This window comes from Anabrus simplex, chromosome X (assembly GCF_040414725.1).
Source record: "Anabrus simplex isolate iqAnaSimp1 chromosome X, ASM4041472v1, whole genome shotgun sequence".
In the NCBI taxonomy this organism is placed as follows: domain Eukaryota; kingdom Metazoa; phylum Arthropoda; class Insecta; order Orthoptera; family Tettigoniidae; genus Anabrus; species Anabrus simplex.
The window spans coordinates 215185537-215209838 of record NC_090279.1 but is presented as its reverse complement, the minus strand read 5'-3'; the positions used below and the strand labels follow the sequence as shown (position 1 = coordinate 215209838).

Here is a 24302-nt window from a genome sequence, read left to right as displayed (position 1 = left end):
AAAGATGAAAGGCTCCGTACTGCTTGCAGACCTAATAATTTTGGGGTCGGAAGAGAATGAGAAATAACCAAGGAAGGTCAGATAGGAGAACTGAAAATGAAGAAGCTGGTAAAAGTACAAATAATATCTCTTGGGTCCCTTCATAGTCCTCTCCTTCTCCTTCCGTCGGTTTTTTCAAACCGTGGTGGGGCTTCGGGTCCGAAATGTGTCACCCTGTTTTACGACCGTATGCCCTTCCTGACGTCAACCTTATGTATTCACACTGTGTGTTCTTGTGGTGGTTGGTAGTGTGATCTGTTGTACCTGGGTGTGTATTTGAGACAAACACGCAGTCCTCGAACTAAAGGAATTAACCAATCCTCAACCCCGCCGGAAATAGAACCCAGTGCTCCCCGAACTGATGCTGACCATTCATCCAAGAAGACAAGCACGACAGGCGGGCAATATCGTAGATACAGGATGTTTTCACTGCTAATTTTACAGCTAATATTTACATGGAATTAGTTTTCACTTGTGATGTGATTCGATATTTGACAAGGTGCGGCAGAATGTCTTGCATTGGGGTTGGTGGCCGGCATTCTGAGGGACTATTGTGAGGGTTTTATTTAGCGCATGGCTTTCAGTGCCGTGGACATGTTTCTTAAGCTGGCTTCTCTCTATCTCAAAATATTTAGTAGAGCCTTCTCTATTTCCTCTTTATTACTATTTTTTCCATACCGAGACACTGCACTGAGGCTGATGAGCGGCGCTACTGTGCGCTAGGTCAGGTGGACCACGCGAGTGTGTCAGTGGGAAACACTTCTCTACTACTAATCACACAAGGACGTTCCGTCTGATTCATTCATAACTTCTCGGAACATTACTAGTCCTCATTCATGAGTCATCGTACGATACACTTCCTAGACCGATATCAACAGTCCGGATTTTGATATCATATCGAAGTGCGAAATACAGTATATGCCCGCCTGGTGGCCATTATCGTTAAGGCGTTGAAGTCTAAACGATCTGGGTTCGAGTCCCGTTGGTCGAAAAAATTTCCCCATCAGAATGTTGGCCGGCAAAGAAGGGAAGGTGGTGGTATACAATTTCTAATCACTAGATTGCGTGCCGAAAGCCTGGATTAAATTCCGAACCTCTCCGCAGTGCTCATATGACGCTGTTGATGGTGATTCGTCCGTCGGATGGGGACGTTAAGCCTTGAGCAGACCCCTTGGTGCTATTCGACAGGAGTAGGCTACGTGCCGACACCGGGTTTCAGCTTTTCCCTTCCTACTATAATATATCACGTCGTTCACTACAGCTCATTAACTCCTCTGATGAGGCTGACGTCAGGAAGGGCATCCGGTCATAAAACCCGCCACGACAGATTCATCGCAACTCATACCCGACCCTATAGAAAAACGGGGCAAGGGAGCGGGGTTTGGTGACCACAGTTCCTCCTAGCTGAGTCTGGCACAGCTTTATTTACTATTGCTTTACGTCGCACCGATACAGATAGGTCTTATGGGGACGATGGGATAGGAAAGGCCTAGGAGTGGGAAGGAAGCGCCCGTGGCGTTAAGGTACAGCCCCAGCATTTGCCTGCTGTGAAAATGGAAAACCACGGAAACTGTCTTCTGGGCTGCCGACAGTGGGATGTAAGTTCATAGCCCCGCGTCCCTAACCGCACAGCCAACTCGCCCGTTACTCCGGTACTAGCGAATTTCATCTCATATAGAATATATTTCAATTCCTAAAGTTGGCTTTAAAATTAGGATTTCTAACCTTTGTGAAGTAGAGTAGGTCCGAGTGCTTCACTAATCCTTTCTCAGGATCTGCGATGGCCTTTCATTGGTGGGAGTTCATAGCACTCTCTATCTACCGTGCTCGATAGCTGCAGTCCAGTATCCAGTATTCGGGAGGTAGTGGGTTCCAACCCCACTGTCGGCAGCCCTGAAGATGGTTTTCCATGGTTTCCCATTTTCACACCAGGCAAATGCTGGGGCTGTACCTTAATTAAGGCCACGGTCGCTTCCTTCCATTTCCTAGGCCTTTCCTATCCCATCGTCGCCATAAGACCTATCTGCGTCGGTGCGACGTAAAGCAAATAGCGAAAAAAAAAAAAAAAAAAAAAAAAACCAAACAGTACAATTGATGCTACTTAATAGGGGTTTGAAGACAGATTACCCCTTGTGGGTGGTGGACGCAGACGAAGAATACAACTAACTGTCGTAAGAGGCGACTAAAAGGGGCGACACTAGAACTATGAGACTACTTGTGATTAGTCCCATTACGTGCGGAACAGCATGGGTTTTTATTGTCTGCGGGTGTTACATGTGTCATCTACATTCTCTATGATTAGTACCACTAGAGGAAGAACACTCTGGCTCTGCTTTACCGGTGGTAGCTATTATAAGGGGTCTGGATTTTGGACACCTTTGGACAACAAGCATCATCTCCAAAATAAGGAATTGTGAATCGGATCCACTGACTGTTTAGGATTCATGGTCAGTTTTTCATCATCATTCGTTTTATATTGTAGTCAGTGGATACATTTTGAAGTTCTAATTATCGTTTCATTTTGTTGCACCTCGTATGATTAGGGGCCGATGACCTAGCTATTACCCCCTTTAAACAACAATTATCATCATCAAAGACAGACTCTGTATTAAATTTATTTAGTAACATTTTATGTTTGTTTCACTTTCAGCGCATGATGGCAACAGGAAATTAGCTACAATACTTTGTGTAATATGCTCTTCGATTCACAGGGCATACCATTATTGTTTATAAATATTTCAAGTATTTTGTTTATGTCTTCAATTTGATTATTTAATACTGTCAAAATTAGAAAGCAGTAGAGTATATAAATGATTTCAAGCAACAACGATGTCTATCATAAAATACAGAGGTATTTTATTGTCTCATGTTATAACCGTAAGCCATAATGAAAGGAATATACTGAGGTTTTGTTTTGCAAATTTAGTTCAGTAGTACTGTTGCGATCTGCCTCTGTGATGTAGTGGATAGTGTGATTAGCTGCCAGCCCCAGAGACCCGGGTCCGATTCCCGGCTCTGCCACGAAATTTGAAAAGTGGTAGGGCCTACGACGGCTGAAACGGGGTTAACTCAACCTCTGGAGGTCAACTGAGTAGAGTGGGGTTCCATTCCTTCTTCACCAATTCTCCAAGTGGTTTTCCATGGTTTTCCACTTCTCCGCCAGGCAAATGCCGGGATGGTACCTAACTTAAGGCCACGGCCGCTTCCTTCCCACTTCTTTCCTCATCATTTCCAGTCTTCCCACCCCGTCCATAAGGCCTGTGTTCATCACAGCAGGTGAGGTGGCCTGGCCTAGGTACTGATCCTTCTCCCCAGTTGTATTCCCAAACCAAAGTCTCACGCTCCAGGACACTGCCCTTGAGGCGGTAGAGGTAGGACCCTCACTGCGTCCGAGGGAAAGTGAGTAAGAAGGTTTTTTGGGATGATGTTATTCTCTATAGAGTGATAAATAAGTTACAAGATTGCGAGCAACTGCAACGTGACCTCGATAATGTTGCGAGATGGACAGCAGGCAATTGTATGTTGATAAACGGGGTTAAAAGTCAGGTTCCGAGTTTCACAAATATGAAAAGTCCTCTCAGTTTTAATTACTGCGTGATGGGGTGAACGTTCCTTTTGGGGATCATTGTAAGTATCTAGGTGTTAATCACATAAATGGGATTGTAAATAAAGGGTACAGATCTCTGCACATGGTTATGAGGGTGTTTAGGGGTTGTAGTAAGGATGTAAAGGAGAGAGCATATAAGTCTCTGGTAAGACCCCAACTAGAGCATGGTTCCAGTGTATGGGACCCTCACCAGGATTACTTGATTCAAGAACTGGGAAAAATCCAAAGAAAAAAGCAACTCGATTTGTTCTGTGTGATTTCCGACAAAAGAGTAGCGTTACAACAATGTTGCAAAGTTTGGGCTGGGAAGACTTGGGAAGAAGGAGACGAGCTGCTCGACTAAGTGGTATGTTCCGAACTGTCAGTGAAGAGATGGCGTGGAATGACATTAACAGACGAATAGGTTTAAGTGGTGTCTTGAAAAGTAGGGAAGATCACAATATGAAGATAAAGTTGGAATTCAAGAGGACAAATTGGGGCAAATATTCGTTTACAGGAAGGAGAGTTAGGGATTGGTATAACTTACCAGTTTCCAATTTCTTCGCATCATTTAAGAAAAGGCTAGGAAAACAAGAGATAGGGAATCTGCCACATGGGCGACTATCCTAAATACGGATCTGTAGTGATTGATTGATTGATTGATTGATTGATTGATTGATTGATTGATTGATTGATTGATTGATTGATTGATTGATTGAAAAACTAACGGTGGACGATAAACGGATTGAGAAAGAAAGAGAAGTATACTACAGCGTATTTTATGTAGATATTTCGCAGTTTGATCTTACATAATTACTCTGTTTTGTGATTAATCTTGGTAAAAAGAAGTAATCTCGGTGACTTCGCGTGTTGAATTCGCTCAGTTCTGATGATGGCCCAGTTACCGAGTGATTCACTGTGTGCGCGCGCGGAGGATGTGGTTGTTCTGCGTCAACGAAACTCTTTGGATGACTCACGCGTCCTCTACCCAGACCGCGCGTGCCTCTCTGTATAAAAGCGAAAATCTGGCAGAGGAAGTCCACAATCTGAGTTGTAGTGCGCTGTGAGTGTCTTTGTTGTTCGACACATCGTAGTCGGTAAGTCAAAGCCTCCTGTCATTATGAATGCTTGTCTGGTTGCTAGGTTACACAACTGTCACGTTCGGAGTGATTGATACCGCCGTCTTCATAGGGTGCAGTGAAAAATAGTGCATTTTTCAGTGAATCGAGGGGATATGGAGAGATTTAATACTGATAAAGGCATAACTTTTACCAATTTCTGTTATCATTTATCGTATGACTTTTAGTGCCGGGAGTGTCCGAAGACATGTTCATCTCGCTTAATGCAGGTTTTCTATTTGACTCCCATGGGCGACCTGCGCGCTTGGATATGGATGATGATACGAGATAAGGAGAGGGCGAAACCCGGTGTCGGCAGATAGCCTAGACGTATTCTACCCTGCTGGCCAACATTCTGATGGTGAATGTCTTTCCACCTGCGGGGCTTGAACCACTAACTTTTGTAACGATTAAGATCAGAATAAAGATAAATCGTAAATAAAATAGTAACATCTGCTGTCATCATATTAACCATATATTTTCTATGGTTAATCTCAGCATTAGTTGTATTTTTACGAACTTCTAATGTGATGAAGGAACTTCATTTCATTTCATCTGTCATTTATTAATCATTGTCCCAGAGGAGTGCGACAGGCTTCGGCAGCCGGCACAATTCCTATCCTCGCCGCTAGATGGGGGCTACATTAATTCCATTCCTTTTTTTTTGCTAGGGGCTTTACGTCGCACCGTTACAGATAGGTCTTATGGCGACGATGGGATAGGAAAGGCCTAGGAGTTGGAAGGAAGCGGCCGTGGCCTTAATTAAGGTACAGCCCCAGCATTTGCCTGGTGTGAAAATGGGAAACCACGGAAAACCATCTTCAGGGCTGCCGATAGTGGGATTCGAACGTACTATCTCCCGGATGCAAGCTCACAGCCGCACGGCCAACTCGTCCGGTAATTCCATTCCTGACCCGCTCCAATGACTGGAAACAGGCTGTGGATTTTCAGTGTTAGTTGACGTTGGTGCGCCTGCTGTTGTTACAAGAACGTGCACATATTTCATACTAGCCTTAGCATGTACCTGCGGCTTCACCTGCGTTTACTAATTCAGCCGTTAGACCTAACCAAAATAAGAACATTATTTTTATGAACATACATATATTTTTACATAAATTGCATGAATTGCATTATTTAACTTTTAATTATACTGCTACTTTTAATGCCTAAGATATCGGGTTGGTGGATGGTACAAAAAATATGAAAACAACATAAAATACCGTACCATATTCCAAAAAAAATATCCTTATAAAGCTTCGAAATAAAGTGTCTTTCCATCTGAAGCGTGTTTGCCTTTCCAACTCTTGGACAACCCACGTACAGCTAACCAGAGGAAAGCAGAGAAAGATAAAGTCCTACAATTTACGGCGATAGTCCTCGTGCCTTGTTGATATAAAAACTCAAACGAACGGGAACGGCACACGTCTAAATTGAAACGGTATACCGAAAATGGCCTCCTGTCTTAGCGATAGCGATATCAGGTGACAGGCAGCACTTTGGATTGTCATACCACACACTTTTCAGCTTGTTTTTCGTTCATAACTCACCAACGATGGCGAAAATTAAAAATCCGTCTCTGAGGTGCATTTGGGCCCTCTTCCATCTACCTGTGTTAAAAATTTCAGATCTCTGCGTGCTGTAGATATATCGCGGGCACACGCACCGACAAACACTTCCCTTTATTATTAACGGTATAGATTCTTTGGACTCACGAAAGCTTCGGGTACTCTATGCAAAGAAGTGAAAAATCGAACAGTGTACAGTATTTTCGGACAGAACAGAGCTTATGCCTAGCTGTTAGCAGAAACTACAGTAAAGGAACGTTGATCGTACCGCATGCCTTGTTTAGAAGCTATGAAGTAAATACATCTGCTAATATTTCAAACGATTTTAACACCTCAGTTGCAACAAGTGCTAGACAATAAGGAAGAGTCTACGCCCTGCTGTCGCTAGCAAACATAGTGACGTGTTTTTAAGACAATGACTGCGAGAATTGGCGTCAGACCAACATGTGTTACGTCATGTGTGCATGTATCGTTGCCCCGAGCTTCACGCGAGGGGAGCAAGAGGGGAAAGCATGTAGGAGGGTAGAAATGGCCTTGGCGTGGCCGCATTCTTCAGAAACTTCTTGTTCCTATACCAGCTAGGGGCAAATATCTTCTGTTATCTTCCGCTGTGACGCAGAATGGTTTCTTGTATGTATGTTCAGTCTTCAGCCCTAAGGCTGGTTGGATCCTCAACAGCTCTGCCATCAGCTGTCATAGATGGCCTAGGCATCACTGAAGAGGCGTACTAGGGAAATGAGGAGTGAGGTAGTTTCCCGTTGCTTTCCTCACCGAGCCAGAAGTTGCTATTACATATCAGTCTGCCAAGCCCACTGAAATGCATGCACCAACCGACCCTATGAGCAACATGTTCACACCATTCATAGCAGGGACTGGCTGCACATGGAATGGCATTACTAGCATCGCTCATACCTCAGTCACTTGCATATTGTCAAAGCCAAGGATAAGACAGAGACAGATCTATGAAAGTAACAAAATTGCTCTAGCCTGTACCAGAAGACATGGTGCACTGTAAACACTAGGTCCTGCCAGCAAAGGCTCTCTAATTGCTCGCCTCGCGAGGAAAGAACCGGGACTCGAAAGGACAATTACGAGCCGTATTCAGACGTTGTGTTGTAGACATCTTGACAACAATGTCGTGCGCTCCACTTTTTGAGAAGGAATTCTAAGGCTTATTTATTTATTTATTTATTTATTTATTTATTTATTTATTTATTTATTTATTTATTTATTTTTACATTTTTTTACGTCGCACCGTTACAGATAGGTCTTATGGCGACAGTGGGATAGGAAAGGGCTAGGAGTGGGAAGGAAGCGGCCGTGGCCTTAATTAAGGTACAGTCCCAGCATTCGCCTGGTATGAAAATACGAAACCACGGAAAACCATTTTCAGGGCTGCCGACAGTGGGGTTGGAACCCATTGTCCCCCGGATGTAAAAACACAGCTGCGCGCCCCTAACCGCACGACCATCTCACTCGGTATTTATTTATTTAACCGAATTTCTGCCCACTTAAAAAACATCTCCTTTAATTCCCAGTCTGATTAGTAAGTTGGAAGTGTTGGTCATTATTGTTTTAAGATGAAGTGCAACTAGGCAGTCAGAAGGAAAGAAAATGGAAGAGATCAGACACTTCGAAAAAAATAAGGTATCTGGCAAAGAAAGACAAAGGCCACAAAGGGCGTGAAAATGAAAGACTCCATGGGCCTCGAATGTTCTAATACCTACCGGGCGAGTTGGCCGTGCGCGTAGAGGCGCGCGGCTGTGAGCTTGCATCCGGGAGATAGTAGGTTCGAATCCCACTATCGGCAGCCCTGAAGATGGTTTTCCGTGGTTTCCTATTTTCACACCAGGCAAATGCTGGGGCTGTACCTTAATTAAGGCCACGGCCGCTTCCTTCCAACTCCTAGGCCTTTCCTATACCATCGTCGCCATAAGACCTATCTGTCTCGGTGCGACGTATAGCCCCTAGCAGTAATAATAATAATAATAATAATAATGTTCTAATACCGTCGGGGTCGGAAAAGAGCACGTGTTGACCAAGGAAGGTCGGACAGGATAGATAACAGTGAGGAGCCGGGCACAAGTAAGAGGAACCAATGCCAGGACTCTGGATAAGAGCCCGGAGGTCGTCAACCGACGTTCCTTTTAGTCATCTCTTGCGACAGGGAAGGGATACCGTTGATGTTGTTCTACTGCCCCCACCGACAGGGGGATGGGTGTAGTAACAGGAGGACATTCGGAATGAAATGATCAAGGCTGAGGTAGGAATAATCTGGATGTACGGAACAGGTTTCGATGGTGGGGTCATGTCAGGAAAATGGGGGATAATAATGTACTCGGCCACTGAGGGTAAAGGGGACAGAGGGAGACCAAGACGACGATGGTTGGATTTAGTTATTGATTATTCTATGATAAGAGATGTAGAACTGGACGAGGTCATGGACTTACTTACAAAAATAATATGTTCGAGGCGCGTAGTAGTTAATTGAGAGACTTGCAGACTGGGCACTGCAAGGCATAACAGTTATATATAATAATAATAATAATATGGATTTAATGTGTCTTCAATGGTACGTTTTAAGATGCACTGAGAGACAAAGGGCCGCTACTGATTCTGATTGCTACGTAGCCAGTCGAGAGAGGACAGAAGTGAGAATCGGCGACAGTGCCAGCCTTGATGAGGAAGTTGTTGAGGTTAAGGAAGATAACCCTTCACTTCCCAAGGCAATTATAACAACATGTTATTGTGTTTCTTAGCTTCTCTTTGCTCCCAGGAAAGCTGCTGCTGTTGTTGGAGGGGCCGTGCTTACTCTGCTTTGTTAACAAGTCTAGAAGGCAGTGACTTAGAGCGCTATTTAAGGTTGCCATACGTCCTGAAAAAGCGGGATTGTCCTGAGTATCAGCATGAGTCCCGACATCCTGACTGAATGTTTAAAAATCCCTAAATATCCTGAATTTTAAAAATCAAAGCAAATTATTTAAAATTTTGTTCAGATGCTTTTGGAAGGGCATGTCCCATCTGTAACTTAAAAATCTATGCAAATAATATTGAAAATTATATATATTTTTGGAGTGGTCGTTAAAGTAGGTATTTTACTTAAGGTATGCTTTCTTATTATTTCTCTACTTGATTTTTAACATTATCATCATATAACAAGTGTGTCTTTCGGTTATGGATGGGACACTTCACATGGAATTAACCAAATACACTCGTTTGCGTCCCCCTACCACTGATACATGGGGGCAAGTGCTGCCTTTGGAGTCGACGCCTATGTTTGGAACTTGACGATGTTGGTGTCCTGAATTTCATCCTGAACCTTATGGCAACCTTAGCTATTATTGCATTGCTATGGGAACGAAAGGCCATGCTTGCCTCGTGAAACAAGGTTTTAGCCCTAGAATAAAGAGCTACACAGAAGGGTGTGGTAGTTAAGGACAAAACCATCCGGAACGGTGTGTGAAGTGGGCGATATTCCCACAGTGGCTCTGCTTCCGGTGTGTTTATTTCGTGCGGAAAACACAGTATAGTGATGCGTTGGACTAAGGGACTCTGAAGCTACTTTTCGTTTGTCAGCCGTTCGGATGTGAACACAACAGTAATATAGCTTAACTGTTGCTAAATGTAGTTTCAGTGTTGTCGACATGGCCATTTCTTCCTCCTCAATCCTTGACCCTTGACATGGTGGCATTTATGGTTTTACTGTCCTGATTATAATTGTCAGTACACTTCAATTCTTTGCCAGACATTTCGTTTTTATGCTCGATTAGATGTATTAAACTCGAAAGTGGGCTCAATTCTTGTTCTGCCTGTTTGTAATGTCATCATGGAGAAACGGCTAAAGATCATCTCTCGAAATTCCGTATTTAACTTCAGGGATAACAGTATACGGTGTGTTTGGAAGATACAACAATTTTTTCTGCTAGTTATTTCTGGATAGACATGATGTCAGAACCTACTTAAAAAAATGAAGTTGAAAATTTCATGTTTGTAGCTCAGGTAATGTTGAACGACTTGGAGCTTTGCTGAAATATATTACATCATTTTCCTGTTGGGAAACGGGATGAAATAAACCTTAAGAAATGAAGGTCATGAGTAAAGTCCGAATACTGATGACGTAAATAATATTACGAAATGCACTTGAAAATGTTAAAAATTAGTGTTTAAGAACCCTTCAAAAAATAATAGGTTAGACACAAACTTACAAATTACATAATAAAAGTCTTTTATTTAGAGGCTGCTCGACGACAAAGAATATTGGTTGAAAAAGAAACAGTTTGAAAATGCATACATACATACATACATACATTATCATTATAGACTGTTATGCCTTTCAGCGTTCAGTCTGCAAGCCTCTGTGAATTTACTAAACGTCGCCACAATCCTCGATTTGCAATTAGTGTTGTGGCCTTATTTAGTTCTATGCCTCTTATCTTTAAATCGTTAGAAACCGAGTCTAACCATCGTCGTCTTGGTCTACCTCTACTTCTCTTACCCTCCATAGCAGAGTCGAAATAACTCGAAATAATAAAAGACGAATTTGAAATAAAAATCTGCAAAAACTTTTATAAGAAACAACATGAGAAATTATTTTCTAAAAAAATTAAAATATAAGTATGATTGAGAAAAAGGGACTCGAAAGAAGCAAGTTGTTTTACGTCGCACCGACACAGGTCTTATGACGACGATGGGATAGGAAATGCCTAGGAGTTGGAAGGAAGCGGCCGTGGCCTTAATTAAGGTACAGCCCCAGCATTTGCCTGGTGTGAAAATGGGGAACCACGGAAAACCATCTTCAGGGCTGCCGACAGTGGGGTTCGAACCTACTGTCTCCCGAATACTGGATACTGGCCGCACTTAAACGACTGCAGCTATCGAGCTCGACTACTTAATATTATACTGAAATGTTTAATTTGTATAACTACTAGTTAACGCTTTCATACGTAATTTAATAAAATATGATAACATGACAAACAAACGGAACAAAATGACGCTAAAGAGACAAAAGTCTTGAAAACATGACCGAAAAATTCTCCAAAATCAAAGAAAATACTCTTAAAATTAAAAAATACAAATAATGCAAAACAAAAATAATATATTTATAATCGAGGTGTCATGAAAAGAGGAGCATTGCAACTGAACACTCGATAAAAGTAAGACTTGTCAACATCTGGGCACTAGTCATGAAAATATACGATCGACAAGATATGGAGATGACATCAGAAGGCTGTGAGCTTGCATCCGAGAGATCGTGGGTTCGAATCCCACTGTCGGCAGCCCTGAAGATGGTTTTCCGTGGTTTCCCCATTTTCACACCAGGCAAATGCTGGGGCTGTACATTAATTAAGGCCACGGCCGCTTCCTTCCAACTCCTAGGCCTTTCCTATCCCATCGTCGCCATAAGACCTATCTGTGTCGGTGCGACGTAAAGCCACTAGCAAAAAAATAAAACCCAGTATCGATTTCTAGGGTGCGTGGTAAATGAAAATCGGCTAAGTGATAGATAAGAGCAATTGTCATGGCAAAGGAAGCATTTAACTAAAAGAAACGCTAGTCATAGTCGAATGGAATTAGAATGAAGGAAAATACTTGTGGAATGTTTCGTATGGAGTGTTCGGTGGTGAAGTATGGATGTACGGAGTTAAGGTTAGGATCGAAGCTTTTGAAATATCAGTTTGTTGGAGAATAAAAAAATAAAGAACAAAACAAGTGGCTACTATATGGTCCTGTGGTCTTCGGATTGAGTGAAAAATGAATGAACAAGTATTAAAAAGAGTGGAAGAGCAGATAACTCTCGTGAATACTGCTTTAAAAAGAGAAGCCAACTGGATAGCCTATATTACGAGATGTGGTAGTTGATGATGACAAGTTTCAGAAGAGAAATAAAATCTTGTATTTCTAATTTGCTGGGAGAGCTCTGTTTGTTTAAGTTATCTTCAATAATGGAGAAAAGTTTGGTTGTGGGCATGCTTGGATACATATTTACTATGTCGAAAGAATGAAGGGTATGGTTGGGTTGTACATTAAATGACTTCATTTTTTTCAATTAGTTGAGGATGGATTTTTTAGAGAGAAATTGATAGTTCTTAGTTAAAAATCGTTGAGCAAATTGCGCAATTTTATATAGAGGACTGGGTTTATTGTTAATAATAGGCTGGATAGGAACGTCAATTTTATGTATTTTAGGGAGGGCTTTAACTGTGGGTAAACCTGGATTCATATTTAATAGTTTCGATTTTTCTAGATCTGTAAAAAGAAAAGATATATTCTTTAATGTTTCAATCAATCAATCAATCAATCAATCAATCAATCAATCAATCAATCAATCAATCAATCAATACTGATCTGCATTTAGGGCAGTCGCCCAGGTGGCTGATTGTTGTTTTAAGAGGAAGTACAACTAGGCAGCCATCCTCTATTAGCACTAATCAGAGGGAAGAAATAGAAGGGGGGTCAACACTTCGAAAAGTGTAGGTATCGACTAATGAAAGGCAAGAACGATAAAGGACGTGAAAATTTAAGACTTCCTAGGCCTTGACTACTTTAACACCGTTGGTGCCTGAGAGTTGATCAAGGAAGGTCAGACAGGATATATGAAACTGAGGCGCCTGGCACAAGTAAGTGGAAGCAATGGCAGGGCTCAGCTAAGGGCCTCGTGCTCACCAACCTACGCTCCCAAGTTGAGAGCCCCTGGGGCCCCTTTTAGTCGTCTCTTACAACAGGCAGGGGATATCATGGGAGAATTCTACCGCCCCGACTCACAGGGGGGTTTATACGAGAGGGGGAAAGGGCTTCTAACAATAGCTCTCGAAGGTACTGTAGGAGGAGAAAAGAACGAAAAAATGATGAAGAATAGCAACGGTGAGCCATGTGAAGAGGCGAGGAGAACAGATGTGGGACAGGAGGAGGTGCCTGGGACCTGCCATTAGACAGAGCACAATGTGATGATGGTCACATTAATTGTGTTTCATATTTCTCTTATTGAAAAATAGTATAAATGAGGTGATTTTCTCCCTGGTGCGAAGTCTTACCAGGAATAGAGGGTGGGAAAGCATTTTAAGTACCGTACATCAACATTCCGCCTTACACTTTGTTCAGGAGACCAAGTTCACGCCCTACATCAGATACACTAAAACATCTCATGTACTTCTTGTCTAGATGGCGCAATATTTAGGTTGCGAAAACGAGACCATTCAAGAGCCTTCGGTCGCGTGTTCAGAGTCAACCTACAGACGATTTAACATATTACAATGGTTGTGTAGGTTGTGATTGCGGAGGACATTCCTCGCTTCCCATATAGAATTCTGTTGGCTGCGTAGTGTAGCTAGCTCATATGTCCGAAGCCCACTTTCGGCAGCGCTGAGGTGGTTTTTCTTGGTTTCCCATTTTTACATCTGAGTTGTACCTTATGATCACGGTTACCCATTCCCATCCAATCGTCGCCATAATAATCTGTTCTGAATTGGTCCGGCGTTAAAACACTAGCAAAAGTATGTTCTGCCAACTCGGTAGATCAGTATTCTGCAATATCTGTACTTCAACCATCTAAATTTATAACTATAGAGTTTTCCGACCCTGGTTCAGCCCGGTGCAATTGGAAGATGCTCAAATACGCCACCACACAAAGAAACTGACACAAAACTTTGGCACTCCAGCGTCACTAAAAACCTTAAAAGTTGTTCGTTGGACCTAAAATCTATAACATTATTATTATTATTATTATTATTATTATTATTATTTTATGACCACATAGGATCACTTTAGTCAGTCCGTCGTTCAGGTCTCTTTGAAGGGATTGTTCGGGCTTTGCGGTCCTCCCAGTACTTCTTCAGATGCTCCGATCTTCATGCCCTTTCCTCAGTTGAAAATATGCGTGTTGTTAGTTTGTTTTCTGTAAGGGTAAAGTGGAGGTTTGTATTCTTGAGTTTTCTATTCAATTTTATCTTATTGGTGGTGTCTTCTGTTGTAAGGCCTATTTCCTTCAGATCCTCTCTTACTTCTCTGATCCATTTGCATCCTGTTGTGGTATTTTTTGAGACGAGATTGTGTTGTACTAGTTGTTTCAGAAGTCTCGGATCCTGCATCCTCATGATATGTCCAAAGAATCCCAGTCTCTTCTTACGCATAGTATCTGTAATGGGTTCTAGCTCTTTGTACACGACTTTGTTAGGTATTAACCGCCACTGTCCATCTTTCTGATATTTTTTGTTGATACAGGTTCTTCCAATCCTCCTTTCAATTTTCTGAAGTCTGTCAGTCTTTGATTGTTTATTCAGGTGAAAAAGTGTTTCTGCTGCATATGTAGCTTCCAGTTTTATAACTGAGTTGTAGTGTTTTATTTGTGTATTTATTGATAGACATTTCTTTTTGTAGATATCCCATGTTAATGTTTGTGTTTTAGCTAATCTATTTGTTCTTACTTGGATTGAGATTTTTTCATTTAAGTTATGTGTTATTACTTCTCCAAGATATTTAAACTGAGTTACTATTTTGATTTTATTACCATTTATGGCGACTTCTTTTAGTTGTGTTGGTTTTTGGGGCATAATTTCTGTTTTTTCAAATGATATTTTGAGGCCAATTTTATTTGCAATGTTTTGAAGTTCTGATATCTGGGTTTTTGCTTCTTTTACGTCCACTGCTTGTAATGCTAAATCATCAGCAAAACCCAGGCAATTTGTTTTCATTTTTCGGCCAATCTTTATTTTTGGGGGACATTTCCTAAACCATTACCTCATTACCATTTCTAGAGCACAATTTAATAATAGTGGTGAGAGCCCATCTCCCTGCCGTAGTCCAGTTTTAATTTCAAATATCTCTGACGTTTCACCCCTAAACTTCACTTTTGATTTGGTGTTGGTGAGAGTCAGTTTTATCATGTTTATTAATTTGGGGTGTAGTCCAAGGTGTCTTAAAATTTTAAACAGAGATTCTCTATGGATTATCGACATGGATGATAGATGTCATACGAAATGTTGCGAAAACATTGTTTACATAAAACCTGTATTATTTATGTAAACAAGTAAATGTATCCAAGTTTATGCATTTACAAAGAGTATATACATATTGTTCTTGAAATGTGGTGTTACAGAAGAATGCTGACGGTGAAAAGTTTAGATCGAATCACGAATGAAGGGAAAGTGAATCCAATTGGTGAAAGAAGAACGTTTTAGCGAAATTTGACCGGGAGAAGAGATAAAATGATAAGACACATCTTAAAACACCCAGGACTTGTTTAGTTGGTTTTTGAAGGTAGTGTAGGTGGTAAGAACGGTAGGGGCGGACTAAGGTATGAATATGACAAGCAGATTAGAGCAGATGTAGGCTGTAGTAGTTATGTACTTGAAATGACCAACGTGTCCTCTTAGGTTTCTTCCCAGTTGACATCAAGTTACTCTTGGAAAAGCTGTACAGTATTCAACATTGTCTGTTACGTAAAGTGCAGTAGCTGGTTAGTCTAACCTCTAGGAATATGACCGGCGGGCCTAGCAGAGAGAGAGAGGTGCGTCATGTCTCATGTGGTGTTTCTCATGTTTCCAGGAATGTCGGTGACTCTTCTGGTACTAGGGGCCCTCCTCGGGCTCGTCCACGGCCACTCCTACCACCTGGGCAGTTGCCCCTCAGTGGAACCCATGCCCGACTTCCAGATGAACAGGGTGAGTACAGTTCTGTTGTCCTAAGCCTAAAGGGCTTCAAACGTTTCGCTAATGAACAATTTACTAAATTACGAACCGCATCGCTTTTAAAATCATAGTGTCATGTTTTTATATTGTGCATTGATACCAATTTCAGTTCTTTATATATCTTACAGTTAAGGTGTTTGTAGTGGTGGTGGTGATTACTGTTTTAACAGGAAGTACAACTGGGCAACCATCCTCTATTAACACTAAACAGAGGGATAATTGTAAGAGGTCCGACGCTTCTAACAATGAAGATATCGTCAAACTAGAAAGCCTAATACCGTCGGAGTCGGAAAAGAACAAGAATTGACCAAGCGAGATCGCATAGGATAGGTAAAAGTGAGGAGCTTGGCACAAGTGAGTTGAAGCAATGTTAGGACTCGGCTAATGGCCCCGTGGTTGCCAACCCAAGCTACCACGGCTCTTGGAATCTCTTTTGGTCGCCTCTTAGGACAGGCAGGCGATACCATGGATATTATTATTTTACCACTCCTCCCCACAGGAGATTCAGAGTTAAGGCTACATTGTTAAGGAAAACACGATACTGCTAATTCACGAAGGATTTCAATAAACTTTTGAGGTACGGGCCGACCCCCGTGGTGTAGGGGAAGCGTGCCTGCCTCTTACCCGGAGGCCCCGGGTTCGATTCCCGGCCAGGTCAGGGATTTTTACCTGGACCTGAGGGCTGGTTCGAGGTCTACTCAGCCTACGTGATTAGAATTGAGGAGCTATCTGACGGTGAGATAGCGGCCCCGGTCTAGAAAGCCAAGAATAACGGCCGACAGGATTCGTCGTGTTGACCACACGACACCTCGTAATCTGCAGGCTTTCGGGCTGAGCAGCGGTCGCTTGGTAGGCCAAGGCCCTTCAAGGGCTGTAGTGCCATGGGGTTTGGTTTGGTTTGGTTTGAGGTACGGCTACTTCACTCGAGAAATGCATAGAGTGATGCCTAAACATTACTATGGCGAAAAAAAACCCCCACATAAAATGCCCTTTAGGCTTAGAACGGCATAATTGTTGTTGATTTGTCCATTCCAAAGTCGTGGTGGTGGTGGTGGTGATTACTGTTTTAATCTTTGGGCAAGCATCCCCTGTTAAAATCTATCAGAGGAAAATAATGGAAGGCGTCCGACACTTCTAAAAAATGAAGGTATCTACCAAAGAAAGACAAAGATCACAGAGCGTGGGGTGGCGACAGTGGGGCCCTTAGCTAAGTCTTGACATTCTTTGTACTTATTTGTGCCAGGCTCCTCTCTCTCTCTCTCTCTCTCTCTCTCTCTCATCTATCCCGTCCGACCTCCCTTGGTCAACTCTTGTTCTTTTCCGACCCCGACGGTGACAGCTTTCTGAGGCCTAAGGAGTCTGTTGCCTTTCTTTGGCTGATACCTTCATTTTTCGAAGTGACGGACCCCTTGCTTTTTTTTCCCCCTGATTAGTGTTATATAGAGGATGGTTGCCCAGTTGTACTTCCTCTCTTAGCTACCTTGAGTGCACCAGAGTGATAACTGGCGGGCAGTGCGTTTCTATGGCAATGTGTGTTATGTTCCAGTTCCTGGGCAAGTGGTACGTCATCCAGAAGACATCCACGGGTAGTCGCTGCCTCGTCAACAACTACAAGGTGGATAACGAGACGGGAGGCTACCTGCTGGAACAAGAGAGTGAACATCTCCTGCTGGGGCTCACCAGTGTGGACCACATCTACCGCTACACGGGGAAACTCAGCGTGCCCAAAGCCAACACCCCTGCTAAGATGGTAGTGAACTTCCCTCTGAGCGTAGCAGGAACCGCTTCCTACGTCGTCTTCATGACGGACTACGAGACCTACGCCGGGGTCTTCACGTGCCAGAAACTGGCCTTCGCACATCGTCAGTCTGCCTCCATCCTGTCTCGAAAACCGACCCTCGACAAGCAGACGCTGGACAAGGTGAGATTTTCCCACATTATTCAGCGAGATGCATGCTGTTTGAATATCTGTATAAGAAACCGCTAACTCTATAAAATAATTAGTCTGACATAATTAGACCTCGAATTTTAGAACTGGAAAGAAAATAAGTTTTTAGGTACCAAAGTTATGAATATATTACTAAATCGGCACCAAATATTTAAATGAGCTTTGAACGTTTTAAACAAAGTTTTATTTATAATTGGTTGTTGTGAACCGTCATTCAGAGGTTGGATGTTGTGACTGGCAGCACAAGAGAATAGCTAAGAATAGTTCTAGCTGCCGGGCGGAAAGGCTCAGACGGCTTAGGCGCTGGTCTTCTGAGCCCAACTTGGCAGGTTCGATCCTGGCTTAGTCCGGTGGTATTTGTCACTCCTCATTTCCCTAGTACGCCTCTTCAGTGACACCTAGGCCATCTATGACAGCTAATGGTGAATCTGTTGAGGATCCAACCAGCCTTCGGGCTGAATACCCAACATACATACAACATACGCCAGCCTCTTGTCGGTAGATTACTGGCACGTGAAAGAATTCCTGCGGGACAATACTCCGGCACCTCGGAGTCTCCTAAAGTAGTCCTAAGTAGTTAGTGGGGCGTATAAACAATAACAGAACAGTCCTCGTGTCATGCAGCGCAGTGCCCCATCATGAGTGCTGGTGGTGGTGATAATTGTTTTAAGAGGAAGTACAACTGGGCAGCCATCCTCTATTAACACTAATCAGAGGAGAAAAGAGCAAGCGGTCCGACACTTCCAAAAATGAAGGTATCGGCCAAAGAGACACAAGGGCATGAAAATGAAAGACTCCCTAGGATTCGAAACCTAATACCATCGGGGTCGGAAAGAACAAGAGTTGACCAAGGAAGGTCGGATGGGATAGATGAAAGTGAGGAGCCTGGCACAAATAAGTACAAACAATGCCGAGATTTAGCCAAGGGCACCACTCTCGCCAGTCCACACTCTAAAGTTCAGAGCCCCTGGGACCCCTTTTAGTCGCCTCTTACGACCAGCCACAGGGAGAGTGCCCCATCATGAGCCAGTAGAAGTGAAGATTGTCCAATGTTACGGAATAGTCACAAACTAAAATTATAGTTTTATTGATATGAATTTACTCGTATCTGCCTCTGTGTTGTAGTGGTTAGTGTGATTACTTGCCACCCCCAGACGCCCGGGTTCGATCCCCGGCTCTGCCACGAAATTTGAAAAGTGGTACGAGGGCTGGAACGGGGTCCACACAGTGTCGTGAGGTCAAATGAGTAGAGGGAGGTTCGATTCCCTCCTCAGTCAACCTAGAAGTGGTTTTCCCTGGTTTCCCACTTATCCTCCAGGCAAATGCCGGGATGGTACCTAACTTAAGGCTACGGCCGCTTCCTTCCCTCTTCCTTGTCTATCCCTTCCAATCTTCCTATCCCCAAGGTGAGGCTGCCTGGGCGAGGTACTGGTCATCTTCCTCAGTTGTATCTCCCGACCCAGAGTCTCACACTCCAGGACACTGCTCTTGAGGCGGTAGAGGTGGGAACCCTCGCAGAGTCCGAGAGAAAAGTCAACCCTGAAGGGTAATAATAATAATAATAATAATAATAATAATAATAATAATAATAATAATTTACTCTTACCAATAATGTAACTCCGTAAGGTAGAGTAGTGCATGTTTTCGCAAAAGTCAGTAGCACCATAGGCACGAACTGGAATCTGGAGCTATCTGAAGCTGAAAGTAAATACTGTAAATTCTGTTCATTGTTAAGTTCGATATGTCTAGCTTGGCCTCTCTTGCTTGAGTCATTCGCCCTGCTTGTGCTTGAGTCATTCTCTCGAAAGAGGATACAGCTGATTCATCAGAAATTAACAACCTCGTGTGAACTTCCTGACCTTGCTGCAAGACTTCGCACTAAATAATACATGCGCTGCTGTGCTCTTGTGGCTTGGACTGGGCTAGACAGTGTTATGGCTGATTTATCCTGCCATTTCCTACAGCAAAGTGGAACGCTCACAGTTCAAAATGTACACGTTAGCTGATGTCACTGAGACCAAGCCCTAACTGCCACAAAGGTGGGCCCGCTTGCAGAATTATAGTTGGGCTCCGTCGAAGAAATTTATAAAACATAAATTTAACTGCAGCAAATATAAACAGAACTTCTGTCTTTTGTTTTAATCTGTTTGTAACTTAACTGTACTCACATCGAAGTCTAATGAAATTGTGGGCCATGCGGCAGCTTTCTGGGATGCACAAGTGTTGGGGATTTCACTGACATCAGTGGATCTTGTCCTTTTACATTCCACGCTGAGCAGGCTTATTTCAATGAATCTATCTTGGGTCATATCCTTTCTAGTTCTTTGTAGTTCTAGTTTCCAAAGTGATCGTTGGGTGAACAGGACGAGTTAGAACCTGGTTAAACACCAACCGTGTACCTGGGACACTTGCTGCTATGTTAAGTCGGTTACAGAGGTTGTCATGGTGAATCCTTCCTTTGGTTACGTTTTGTAGGAGAGTATGTCGCTCATATTACGAGAGACGGCTGTGCTAGACTCAACAACACCACGATGCCTTCGTTTGGAAACACCAAATAAGGCCTTCAAGGGCTACCGATTTAACTGGAAGACGCCTTTGATGTGTTTTTCGAAAAAATATAGTGACGAACGGGCTAAAGGGAGACGAACAGTCGAAAAGAAGACACAGTGTCCCTTACACAGAGGAATGCAAGCAGGCCAATTCACAAAGAATGAAGGAATTCTAGGCTAAAAAGAAAACAAAGTTTGCTGTCAAATGTAACAAGACTTAAGGTGATCCCCGATGGCAGCAGCAAATAAATAAATAAATAAATAAATAAATAAATAAATAAATAAATAAATAAATAAATAAATAAATAAATAAATAAATAAATAAAATAAATTTTTAATAATTGCAGCTAGATACACTTATCTAATATCTACTTATGAATTGTATAAACCCTGTTTTTCAACAAGAGCATCGTTTCCCGTTCAGAATGGCATTTCGGTAAATTTATTTATTTATTTATTTATTTTCTCGCGGGGAAGTCTGCAGGCACGCGAGTGTCTTCACCCAACTGAATCCCTGTCTGCCATTTTAAACCTTTCAGGAAGTGATCCATGGAAACTATCAACATTAAGACGGAACATTACACCCATGTCTTTTTCTTGTTCTTCTACCGAGTGAGCTGGCCGTGCGGTTAAGGGCGCGCAGCTGTGAGCTTGCATTCGGAACATAGTGGGTTCGAACTCCACTGTCGGCAGCCTTGAAGACGGTTTTCCGTAGTTTCCCGTTTTCACAACTGCCAAATGCCGAGCCTGTACCTTAATTACGGCTACGGCCACAGATGCGGCGTAAAGCCACTTTTAAAAGAAAAAAATCTTCTTCTCAAAGTGTGATATCCAATCCCTCAAATTTTTGCGATGACCCTGGAGAAAGTAGCCCTTTCTTTAGCCAACTTGAAGAGTGGTTCGGTGTTGTTGATGTACGTCCAGTAAGCTCTCGCTTGTCTTCTACCTCGTAGAACATGGCCAATTCCCTGGCTTTCTTGATGTGTTTGCCAGCTCACACTCGGCTCTTCATCATTGGTTACAAGATCTGTCCAGGCTATTCTGAGCATTCTCCTGTGTAACCACATTTCAAAGGCCTCCAATCTGTACACGAAAGAAGCTTTGACAGTCTAAGTCTCTACTTCGTAAGGCGGTGTTGACTAGATATCAACCTTGTCTAACCTTTGCAATTACTTTTGAACCAAGAACTCGTTCTACCATCATTTGTCATTGTAGCCTAATTTGATCCCATAATCCTTCAGTGTGGCCAACATATAGATCTACGAAACATAACATTTATGTACTTGTTTATTTTTCAGATCCGTAACCGTTTGAGCTCTTACAATGTGGACCCATTTGACCTGAGCATCATTTCCCACAAGGACTGTCCCACTGGCGAAGGAGTCAACATAGACATCAACCCAGACACCTTCAGTCCAGAGAACATCGCCGGAGTCGTGCGCACTGCAGGAGACAAGCTGGGAGACGGCGTCGAGTTCGTGGCGGAGGGAGCCAAGAACCTTTACAACCGTGGAAAGAAAGGATCAGGGGACAGGGATCGCGAGGAACTCAGTAATACCAATGATAGCAACGACGCTGAGTGGCTGCCTTGAACAGGGGTCTCTCGTTTGACCACAGCACAAAGAACATAACCTGGCGATGGCTCAAAATCTGAGCCTATTTCTATAAGAATGTCGGCCTGTCTACTTAGTGTCCGAGCTGAAAATAGAATATGTTGCCTAAATGATGATGCAACGCTCTTGTTAGAATGTTAGAGCTTATTGCATTGTTTCTTCAATCATTCCTCTTTATCAATTAAAACCAGCGCATCCTTGTTACATGTTCAATTTTGAAAAAGCTTGTTTGGATTGTAGGTTATTGGTACAAGATACAGTCTCTCAAGAACTGTTCTAAGCAATTTGTTCTTGTAAGATACTGTTTTAATGATATTCCTATATCAGTTTTGTTTAAGTGCTTAATAAATCATTTTCATTATACAACGTTTGTCACTCTCTATTTGCTGAAGAGAGAATTCAGTAAATGCTAGAAAATAATTCCAGAGCACTGCATATTTGTTTAATTAGGCTACTCGTAGTTTGGTAGAAGCACGTTCGATTCGACGAAATACATTAGGAATTCACAGTCAAAAGCCTGGGCATTCTTACGTGTACGTAACATATGAGACTATGCCTTTAAAAGATCAAAGAAGTGGGGAAGATTCACAACTAGTATTAAATGTTTAGAACACTGCCACACTCTCTGCTTTCTTCTTCTTTTAAAGAATTAATGAGTGCAAGCAGGCACATTGTATAGTATAATTGTTCAGAAACAAAGCTAAACTACAATGGCCATCTTATCCAAGGTGTAAACAGTGTTTATCATGGAGCTTCTGGAACACTGTTACATGCCTCATACTCAATGTAAACAAGCATCACTATAAGACATAGCTCACGCATTTTGTCAGTGGAGGTACCTAATGGAGATTGTATGAACTACAATGAAGTGCTTGCCGTCTTATGTTCTTTGTACTGTGGCCAGGAAATGTCGACAACGAATGATGAACGTTCTGTTGGACCAAAGACTTTAGTTGTTAACTGTTTCAAAGATAATCATGAACAATGAAAAACATCTCGATTTAATCTTGTTCAACGGACGAGATGAAAAACTCGTCTGGTTTGATTAATTGTTGTGTATGTATGTGTGTGTGTGCGTGTATGTGTGTGTGATGTGAAATTTAATGGGACCATGATATTATGAGCGTAGGAAAACATATTGTTTTAAATATCCATGTTTTTGGCAAGACTGATCAATGTAGAACTCCTAGTCCTACCAGAGCATTTCACAAGATGTTTGTAATGCTTCACTTGTTAATAAAAGCGGAAAAGAAATATCCTTTGTGTCTTTATTCTGTTTATGTGCTTGAACTCGTCCTTCCTGTGTGATGAATATCCTGTTCCTGGGAGAGATAAAGGATGAAAGGAAGTTGTCCATCCTTTAATAACTTGTTTTTTTGCTAGTCGCTTTACGTCGCACCGACACGGATATGTCTTATGGCGGCGATGGGACAGGAAAGGGCTAGGAGTGGGAAGGAAGCGGTCGTGGCCTTAATTAAGGTACAGCCCCAGCATTTGCCTGGTGTGAAAATGGGAAACCACGGAAAACCATCTTCAGGGCTGCCGACAATGGGGTTCGAACCCACTATCTACTGGATACTGGCCGCACTTCAGGGACTGCACCTATCGAGCTCGGTCCTCTAATAACAAGGTACAGTTCTGTGATATCGCTTGGGAAAGAGAAGGGTAAAAAGAGCTGGAGAGATGGAACTGTGAAAGAGAATAAGAGATGATCAAGACACCAGAGACTTATGAGCATAGTGTCCAATCAGTACGACTTTTGGCCGTGATCGTTAAGGTGGCGTTAGCTGGCAGGGTACGACAGATTGCGTGCCAGTGTTCGCATGGAGCGAGGCGAGGGTATATGACTCTGTTGATGTTGAATGAGACATTAAACCTTGAACAGACTCCTTGGTGTTATTCGACAGGAGTAGGTTATGTGCAGACACCGGGTTTCACTCTCTCTACACCTCCCTATTAGCATCCCACATCTTGACGCGCAGGTCGCCCTTGTACGTCAAATAGAAATATCTGCTCCAGACGAGCTGACACTTCCAGCACCAAAACTCATGTAAAAGCCATACGATAAATTAACAAATAATAACTTCGAACCGCCCTGAACATGGTTTTCAGTTCTTTCCTTTCATTAAGGCCACGGTCGCTTCCTTCCCATTCCTACCCTTTCCTATCTCATCGTCACAATAAAACCTATATGTGTCGGT

At 42.6% G+C, this 24302-nt stretch overlaps 1 protein-coding gene across 1 annotated transcript; it reads left to right on the top strand.

Annotated features, from left to right (window-relative positions):
- Window positions 1-4587: 4587 nt before the first annotated feature.
- On the top strand, window positions 4588-23357 carry LOC136885889 (apolipoprotein D). The gene is made up of 4 exons (XM_067158578.2): window positions 4588-4722; window positions 15849-15964; window positions 17538-17912; window positions 21787-23357. Exons 2-4 carry the CDS (start codon window positions 15851-15853, stop codon window positions 22078-22080), a joined length of 783 nt encoding a protein of 260 aa, XP_067014679.1. The 5' UTR covers window positions 4588-4722; window positions 15849-15850; the 3' UTR covers window positions 22081-23357.
- The last annotated feature ends 945 nt before the right edge of the window (window positions 23358-24302 follow it).

What these genes read in the sequence shown, in the direction of transcription:
- LOC136885889 (XM_067158578.2), top strand. Translation starts at nt 15,851, where the DNA reads ATGTCGGTGACTCTTCTGGTACTAGGGGCCCTCCTCGGGCTCGTCCAC. An exon ending in CCGACTTCCAGATGAACAGG is followed by an intron (nt 15,965 to 17,537) that starts GTGAGTACAGTT and finishes GTTATGTTCCAG; the next exon opens with TTCCTGGGCAAGTGGTACGT. An exon ending in ACAAGCAGACGCTGGACAAG is followed by an intron (nt 17,913 to 21,786) that starts GTGAGATTTTCC and finishes TTTATTTTTCAG; the next exon opens with ATCCGTAACCGTTTGAGCTC.